The 9,490-nt window shown below is 37.4% G+C and overlaps 2 protein-coding genes across 2 annotated transcripts in view; both read left to right on the top strand.

The window, feature by feature from the left end:
- The window catches only part of LOC104985510 (neurobeachin-like), a gene marked incomplete at its 5' end in the record, with an annotated part of 408,530 nt that overhangs the window by 84,216 nt on the left and 314,824 nt on the right, over positions 1-9,490 (top strand). Inside the window, one exon of the mRNA XM_010835724.1 lies at positions 4,690-4,798. Within this exon, the coding sequence (XP_010834026.1) occupies positions 4,690-4,798 (109 nt within the window). The remainder of the gene's footprint in view (positions 1-4,689; positions 4,799-9,490) is intronic.
- Positions 2,323-2,979, top strand: LOC104985443 (charged multivesicular body protein 3-like). The gene is given in 3 exon segments (XM_010835609.1): positions 2,323-2,450; positions 2,452-2,584; positions 2,707-2,979. Coding segments are annotated over 3 exon segments (474 nt in total). The 5' UTR covers positions 2,323-2,382.

The following is a 9,490-nucleotide window of genomic DNA, read 5'->3' on the forward strand; positions in this document are numbered from 1 at the left end:
GTTTTTGGGTTTTCCTGGTGGCTCAGAGAGTAAAGAGTCTGCCTACAATGCAAGAGACCTGGGTTTGATCCCTGGGTCAGGAAGGTCTGCTGGAGAAGGGAATGGCAACCCACTCCACTACTTTTGCCTGAAGAATCCCATGGACAGAGGAGCCTGACAGGCTACAGTCCATGAGATCATAAAGAGTCAGACATTACTGAGTGACTAACAGTTTCATAGATTTTAAAAATACAATTTGGAAAAACTCTTGTGTATTAATGATTCATCAGATTATACAAAGATGAAGGGAATTACACTGACTTGAAAAATAGATTTTGAGATTTTTACCCAAAATGCAGAAAGAGAAAGAAATGAAAAATGAAAGTGATATTAAGAGGTGTGGAGGTAGAATAAGAAAGTTTAATTTGTAAATCATCAGAATTGAAAAAGGAAAATAAATACAGAGTAGGTGAAATGAAATATTTTAAAAGATAATGTTTGTGAATTTTTAAAAGCTGATTGAAAATAAAAATATAGTAATATGAAAATCACAGTGTACCTCAAATAGGATAAATAAAAAGAAACCCAGGCTAGACACATGGTACTGAAACTGGGCAAAGCCAAAAATAAAGAGGTAAAAGCACCCAGAAAGAAGGAACTGATCATTTAGAAAAATGGGAAAGTAGAATGACAGCAACAAAGAAAGCTAGAAGATAAGGACATAATACTTTCAATGTTTGAAGAAAAAAGTCTCAAAAATTGTATACACAACAAAAATATTTTCAAAAACTATTAGGGGGTGTGATGGTGCAGTAATTTTGTGACATTTTAACTTAACTCCAGTGCCAACCTTTGCTTCCCAGTTCAAAGGAAACAATTAAAAAAGCACACATTATAAGCCACTCTGCCAGAGGGAAATAGACATCATTAGCAAAGAATTTTAATCACTTACTTTTGTTCTGTCTAGTGACTCCCTGGAAGAATAGGTTAAAAGATTCCTTTTGCCTAACTTGGAACTGGCCCAGTGTGAAAAGAAAACTGCTTTACTGAGGGTGTTTGTTGAAGGCCTTTATAGGCCAGTATCTTAGGTTGCCATTGCCTGAGGTGATAGAGAACAATTGAGGCCAATGGTAGACAAACCGAAAAGCTTGAGAGGAACAGCAGGGGAGTGAAATGTACACTGCTGCTGTCACTTCAGTCGTGTCCGACTCTGTGCGACCCCGTAGATGGCAGCCCACCAGGCTCCCCCATCCCTGGGATTCTCCAGTCAAGAACACTGGAGTGGGTTGCCATTTCCTTCTCCAGTGCATGAAAGTGAAAAGTCAAAGTGAAGTTGCTCAGTCGTGTCCGACTCTTAGCGACCCCATGGACTGCAGCCCACCAGGCTCCTCCATCCATGGGATTCTCCAGGCAAGAGTACTGGAGTGGGTTGCCATTTCCTTCTCCAAAATGTACACAGCACTTTGAAAAGCTCGGACATACTTCTGAAATTCTAAAGGGCCCTGCACATGCTTAGTTTTCATGCTCTGGAAAGAGGAGAAAGTTCCAGACTCTCACCTGTGGATGCTAAGATTCTGTGGCAGCAGGAAGTAAACACAAAGGTAGGGTTGAAACCTGCCTGGTTGAGTGCTCAAGGACTGTCAACACATACACGCAGCTCCTTGAGAAAGTCTGAGAGATTTTTTTAGATTTAGGCATTTAAAGAAATTTTTTTCTAATCATTAACTTCCACTAATTAATAAAAACAGAGACCTAAATAACCACACATGACGAGGAATACAGCATTAACAAAATTAGCTTAGAAAAGTCAACTTAAGTTTCCTCAGAGGTCCAGATGTAGGACTGAGAAGGGATACCCCCATCTTTACCTAGCGTTACATATTTCCTAAGCAGCTGTAGCACAGATCACGGATTGAGTGAAGGTGCTGCAAGAGGATGCTTAAAATGTGGAATCACGGGATCCAAGTTAGTGAAAAAGGAAATAAATTGAGCAGTGGATGAAGGACTAAGAGAAAACAGAGGGATCACAGAAGTGGAAGTTGGAAGTCTTTTTTTTTTTTTTTTCTGCCTAGAACCAGGGAGAGACAAGTGAAGGGAAGAGAGAAAGGTTAGGATTCTTATCTGTGACTGTGACACAGAGTAGATTATTTGAGCTTAAAAATATAATATGTGAAGCTGATTATGGCCAATAGAGTGACTTCCTGAAGTGAGATAGAATTGAAGATTCTAAAGGAATCTTAGATTTGGGGATTTTTAGCTCCCCTTTAAAAGAGTCAGATAAGTAGAGGCATGGAAATAAAACATCACACATGCCTCTCAATGGCCCCACCCAAGCAGCTGCCTGTGACCTGCCTGGGCTCAGGGAATGGAAAGCTGGGAAGTGCAAGTTCAGTTCAGTTCGCCATGGGGCTATTTGGAAAAACCCAGGAGAAGCCGCCGGAAGAGCTGGTCAGTGAATGGTCACTAAAGATAAGAAATGAGAGTCGTTGACGGACAGATATGAGATATCCATAGAGAAGAAGAAAAAGTGAAACAGTCTATGAATGATGCTGCCAGAAAGGATCAGAAGGATGTCTGCATGGTTCTGGCCAAGGAGATGATTCAGGTCAAGGAAGGCCATGAGCAAGCTCTGTACATCCAAAGCGCACATGAACTCCGTGCTCACAGGGGTGAAGAACCAGCCGACAGTTGTGTGAGTGGCTGGTTCTCTTGCAGAAGAACACAGAGGTGATGAAGGCCATGCAGCATCTTGTGAAGATCTTGGAAATCCAGGCCACCGTGTGGGAGCTGTCCAAAGAGACGATGAAGACTGGGATCATAGAAAAGATGTTAGAGGACACTTTTGAAAGCATGGGCAATCAAGAAGAAATGAAAGAAGCAGCAGCAATAGAAATTGACAGAATTCTGTTTGACATCACCATAGGGGCTTTAGGCAAAGCACCTAGTAAGGTGCCAGATGTACTCCCGGAGCCTAAATCTCCAGGAGCCGTGGCTGCATGAGAAGATGAGGAGGAATAAGAGGCCCTGGAAGCCATTCAGTATTGTAGGGCCCCCAGCCTCTCCTCACAGCCCCATTATTGGGCATACACTCCTTGAAGCCATTTCTGTGTCTCTTGCACTACCCATCTGGGTGTGGCACTGTGTTGTGGAGAAGGTTCTCTGCTAATCTCTCTTCACCCTCTGAAGAGGCTTTGGGATTCAGTGGGATTGTTCTTGAGAGGCGGTGTAGTAAATTCATCATTTTTAGGAGTATAAACAGAAGTGTCATTTTAGGAGATGAGGGCAAAGAAGTCTGTCTTCTTACAATGCACTTCTGAGAATAGTGTTGATTGCCTGAATGTTGAGGATTCTGTGTGTGTGTGTGTGTATGTGTGTGTGTGTGTATACTTGGTCTGTAAAACACTATATAAATGGATCTTAATAAATTTCTGCTTTAAAAAAAACACACATACAAACATATCATGCATTAGTTGATGTATAACTCCTCAGTGAAGAACTGGGAGGACAGACTTTCAGACAACCAATACAGTTTTCTCTGGTGTATCTGAGGCATGAATCTCTCCTACCCCATCCCCTGCTCTGCCGCCATGCCTCTTGGCTTTGGTCATCCACTGTTTTGTTGCTAAGAATGGTATAATACCTATTAACCAGCCAGACCCTGAGTCTCTCCCTTCCTGCTGTCTTCTGTTAATCTATTTAAATATAATCTGCACTGATTCACACATATTAGATTTCTTCCTGGCTTTCTTCAGCCTTCATGCACTAGATAAAGCCACTGAACCAAAGACTCCAACCTCTTCTCTTTTGAAGATTATCTATAAAATATAGATCAATGAGGTCATCAAAAGTTAATAGTTGGGAAGTTTAGTCTTTAACTTCTTTTATTTTCCCAGCTTCCTCAGTGATTAAATTTAAGACTATCTGTATGATTGTTTGCCCTCCAACATTATTTACAGAAGTGTTTGAGCCACTTTCCAAGTTAGAGCCAAGTATTATGGCTTCTAGTAGATTTCCCCTTACTCTTATGTTCTTTGAATAACTTAAGTTGTTAACATCCATCCTGAAAACTAGACAATATTCCCTTTGGAATGTGCCTGCGTTCCTCTTAAGTGAGGCCTCCGTCATATGGCCAGGAAGTTCTGCTGTTCCTAGAGTGACAGTCAATTTAACCCAAATCTCACCATGGGATAACAAAGTTTATGTCAGAACAGACATAGATTTTTGTAAGATTTCTAGTGAGAAACTATCTTGAACTCACTGCTCCTCAGAATTTGTTTCAGGAAGGTTCTATCTTAGAATTAAGGATCGAGCATATAAGTGAATTTTAGATGTAATTTAGTCCTAGTGTCTATATTAATTAAAGTTAAGAATCCAGTATAGATTTTCTAACGTACGATTATCCAGGTTTTGGGTAAAACTTTACTTTCATGACACTGAATTCTGTTGTTTTAACCATTTTAAAAGTGTCCAAAATCCTTGTTTTTCTTGTGTTTAATAACTTTATTAAATTAACTGAATCATTTGTTCACAAGACACACTATATTTAAAAGGCATTGCTGAAACAGTTTAATAGCATATTTTGTAATTGTATGATTTAGACTTATCTAAAATTTATGCATAGTTAATATTTACAATACTGAAATTTGATTACTGAAAAAAGTTGAGTTGCACAGTTATTAATATTAATTCCAAAGGTATTTTTCTTTTCAGATTGCTATGCCATGCTATGAAGGACCATATAGTTCGTGTTGCAAATGAAGCTGAGTTTATTTTGAACAGACAGAGAGCTGAGGATGTACATAAACATGCAGAGTTTGAGGTAAGGTTTTGGGAGTGAATTAAATTCTGCTTTTCTCTTACAAGTCAGTTGTCACCAATGGTAACCTTATATAAGTTTTTTTTTTTTCGAGACGAAAGTTTCACTGAAGGCATTTCAGTTGTTTTTAAAAGCTTTAGTAAATGTCAGACAGGGCACTTATTTCTTATTACCTCATTTGCAATATGAAAAGACTACTCTAGCATTATGCTTAACCACTTGATAGACTGAGGTTGTTCTAACTTATTCTTAAAGGCACATACAGTTTTACAGTGCAATTCCTTTAGTAATTTTTAAGCATAGTTTACACACCTTTAGATATGGGTGTAATAGTGGTTATGTGAAGAAACAGTTTTACTCTTCTCTAATTTATTACTTAATAATGTATTCATCTCTATTTAGAGTGACCAAAGATCATTTTAGTTCATATTTTATTTTTATAATTTATACTTTATTAACAAATGAAGCAATCCTATTATATATGATGTATATGTAGATATGTATGTATATATGGAAACATAATAGTTTAAAATCTTCATAAGCACAAATTATAATTTGCATAAATAACAAACTATCATTTCTATTTTATATTCAAAAACTTAAGGTATTCCAAGTAGTACATAGTACATACTAATAGTTTTTAAAATAAATATTATTCTTATATTTCTAGCATGTCAATAATTATTTGACATATTACCCTGATTCAATAAACTTATTTTCAGAAATATTTAGGTGACCTGGTGTTAGACTTAGGTTGGCCTTGAAAATAATACCTAAGTCCACCAATTTATGCTCCTGATACAGCATATGAACAAGTGTCGTGCAGCTGGAAGCTAGAACCCGTATTTCCAGTTTTGAGGTTTTTATCTCAATAAAGCAGCTCTCTTAGTCATGCAGGTTGATATAGGTCTAGAGATCTCTGATCTACCTCGCTGAAAATAAGGCAGAAATAACTGTTTTGTTATAATAACCATAATATCCACTTCATTTGTCAAATGAGACACCACACACCTGTCATATGGGATTGTAGCAGTCTTATTTGAAAAAAATATAAATTCTAATAAAAATACATCAACAGTTAAGTGTTTGTCAGAATGAAGTTTTGTATCTTTCCAACCATAAATAACATCGAATATTTACAAATCAGGTATCATACTCTAATCTGGATGATGAGAAAAGATTAAGTTATCTGCTTTGAATAATATGTTTAGGTATAAGATATGTCAGAACTCTAGACAAAATAGCAATGTTCAGTTGACTTTTGACCTCTTTTAGTAATAAGGTTTAGAATATTAACTGAATTCCCTGCAGAATCAGTTTTGAGTTGATCATATTTCTACTAAGAAAAGCAAGTTATTTTGTGGGGATATAAGCAGATCAATATTTGACATGTGAAAGCATTTAAGATACATTTTCAAGCCATCAGATTTTAATTACAAGCTCTAACATATATTTAACCAAGATGATACTAAGCTAAGAATGATGTTTTACAACCTTTGTACATTATTGTCCCCCTAAGGAAAATTTTTAAATAGTTGTCACCCTAATCAGCCCCTACCATGATTTATTATAATTATAGCCAATATGCTGTTTATTTGTTTGTGTACTGTGTATGCGTGCTTTATACATTTAAAGAGTAAGATTGTTTTCACACACCCTTAATACCATTTTCACCATCTTGGTGAAAATGAGATCTCTCTGATTAAGGACACACAGCTAAAGGAGGTATAGATGCTGTGAACGGAATGTGAACAACTCAGTGTTTTTAGATTGTGTACACATAAAATACTGATGTAAACCAAATTTTGAGAGTATTATCATTGTTACTTAATGAACGTGCATTGTTTTTTTTAACCCAAATTTTCTATTTGTTCCTTTTAGGTTAAAGCTATATTAATAAAGTGCATTGATGTGTGTGTATCTGTGTGCATGTGTAGTTTACCAAACATATTCCACTTTTAAATTGTAATAGATTTTATAAAAGCCATAACATTTTATACTAGGACTTCTTGAGGAATTTCTATATCTCCCATATAAGCCTGTAATTAGGAAAAAAAGTATATTTAATTTGAGATGGGTACTTAACAGTTAAGTTTTTTGGCTAACCACTGTAATTGTTAAGGAAGAAAAATGAAAATTTAATTTTACTCTCCAATGAGCTAATGAAATATTAACCTCATTATGGAGACAGATCATTGTACTAATTGGTGAGTCCCTGTACAAAAAGATAAATTGGAAAATGAATTAATCCTTCTTAGGTTACTGAAGGATTATTTCTCTGGAAGACATGACTTTGGTAGTCTAAATCTAGAGATAGTTGAAAGGATTATGCTCATATACCTTCCATGAAGGATTTTTACTTCGTAATAATGAATGTGAACTCATTATATGTGTATTTTAGATGTATAAAACTTTTTTATAATTATATGACTCATATTAATACTTGATAATATTAAAATATTCAGTCACTCTATACGTAAATCATTATACAAAAAAGACTTAGGATTAAAGAGATGTTTCATCACATGTTCATGTTTGTATTGAACCTTTTTGATACACAAGATTGCCTATGTTTCTAATACCAATGAACTTGAATACATATAGCTGAGAGGACAACTGATTATTAGGTAGAGAAGATTAAGAGAGTAGTTATCATTCAACGACACTTTGAATACACTAAATTCCAGAGCTAAGATACTCCGTAGAGAAAATCTTGTTTTAGCCCTTTATTTTATGAATATAAAACTGAATACAGAGAAAAAAGAATTTACATAAAGTGTGAAATTGAATGAAACTCTAAATTCCTAAACTATCTTCCATACCACATTGCCATTTATGGCATCAGGTCAGGTCAGATCAGATCAGTTGCTCAGTTGTGTCTGACTCTTTGCGACCCCATGAATCGCAGCACGCCAGGCCTCCCTGTCCATCACCAACACCCGGAGTTCACTGAGACTCATGTCCATCGAGTCAGTGATGCCATCTAGCCATCTCATCCTCTGTTGTCCCCTTCTCCTCCTGCCCCCAATCCCGCCCAGCATCAGGGTCTTTTCCAATAGTCAACTCTTCGAATGAGGTGGCCAAAGTACTGGAGTTTCAGCTTTAGCATCATTCCTTCCAAAGAAATCCCAGGGCTGATCTCCTTCAGAATGGACTGGTTGGATCTCCTTGCAGTCCAAGGGACTCTCAAGAGTCCTTTCCAACACCACACTTCAAAAGCATCAATTCTTCGGCGCTCAGCCTTCTTCACAGTCCAACTCTCACATCCATACATGACCACAGGAAAAACCATAGCCTTGACTAGACGAATCTTTGTTGGCAAAATAATGTCTCTGCTTTTGAATATGCTATCTAGGTTGGTCATAACTTTCCTTCCAAGGAGTAAGCGTCTTTTAATTTCATGACTGCAGTCACCATCTGTAGTGATTTTGGACCTCAGAAAAATAAAGTCTGACACTGTTTCCACTGTTTCCCCATCTATTTCCCATGAAGTGGTGGGACCGGATGCCATGATCTTCGTTTTCTGAATGTTGACCTTTAAGCCAACTTTTTCACTCTCCACTTTCACTTTCATCAAGAGGCTTTTTAGTTCCTCTTCACTTTCTGCCATAAGGGTGGTGTCATCTGCATATCTGCGGTTATTGATATTTCTCCCAGCTATCTTGATTCCAGCTGGTGTTTCTTCCAGTCCAGCGTTTCTCATGGAACACTATTAAATGGCACAGTTTTGATTTATATATAATTATCAGGAACATAACATTTTTAAGTAAGACATTTCATTCCAATCCCAAAGAAAGGTAATGCCAAAGAATGCTCAAACTACCGCGCAATTGCACTCATCCCACACGCTAGTAAACTAATGCTCAAAATTCTCCAAGCCAGCCTTCAGCAATACATGAACCGTGAACTTCCAGATGTTCAAGCTGGTTTTAGAAAAGGCAGAGGAACCAGAGATCAAATTGCCAACATCCGCTGGATCATGGAAAAAGCAAGAGAGTTCCAGAAAAACATCTACTTCTGTTTTATTGACCATGCCAAAGCCTTTGACTGTGTGCATCACAATAAACTGTGGAAAATTCTGAAAGAGATGGGAATACCAGACCACCTGACCTGCCTCTTGAGAAACCTGTATGCAGGTCAGGAAGCAACAGTTAGAACTGAACATGTAACAACAGACTGGTTCCAAATAGGAAAAGGAGTACGTCGAGGCTGTATATTGTCACCCCGCTTATTTAACGTCTATGCAGAGTACATCATGAGAAATGATGGGCTGGAGGAAGCAACAAGCTGGAATCAAGATTGCCAGGAGAAATATCAATAACCTCAGATATGCAGATGACACCACCCTTATGGCAGAAAGTGAGGAGGAACTAAAGAGCCTCTTGATGAAAGTGAAATAGGGGAGTGAAAAAGTTGGCTTAAAGCTCAACATTCACAAAACTAAGATCATGGCATCCAGTTCCATCACTTTATGGAAAATAGATAGGGAAACAGTGGAAACAGTGTCAGACTTTATTTTTCTGGGCTCCAAAATCACTGCAGATGGTGACTGCAGCCATGAAATTAAAAGACGCTTACTCCTTGGAAGGAAAGTTATGACCAACCTAGATAGCATATTAAAAAGCAGAGACATTTCTTTGTCAACAAAGGTCCATCTAGTCAAGGCTATGGTTTTTCCAGTGGCCATGTATGGAT

The sequence above is a fragment of the Bison bison genome, unplaced genomic scaffold, assembly GCF_000754665.1.
Source record: "Bison bison bison isolate TAMUID 2011002044 unplaced genomic scaffold, Bison_UMD1.0 scf7180017864048, whole genome shotgun sequence".
Taxonomy (NCBI): domain Eukaryota; kingdom Metazoa; phylum Chordata; class Mammalia; order Artiodactyla; family Bovidae; genus Bison; species Bison bison.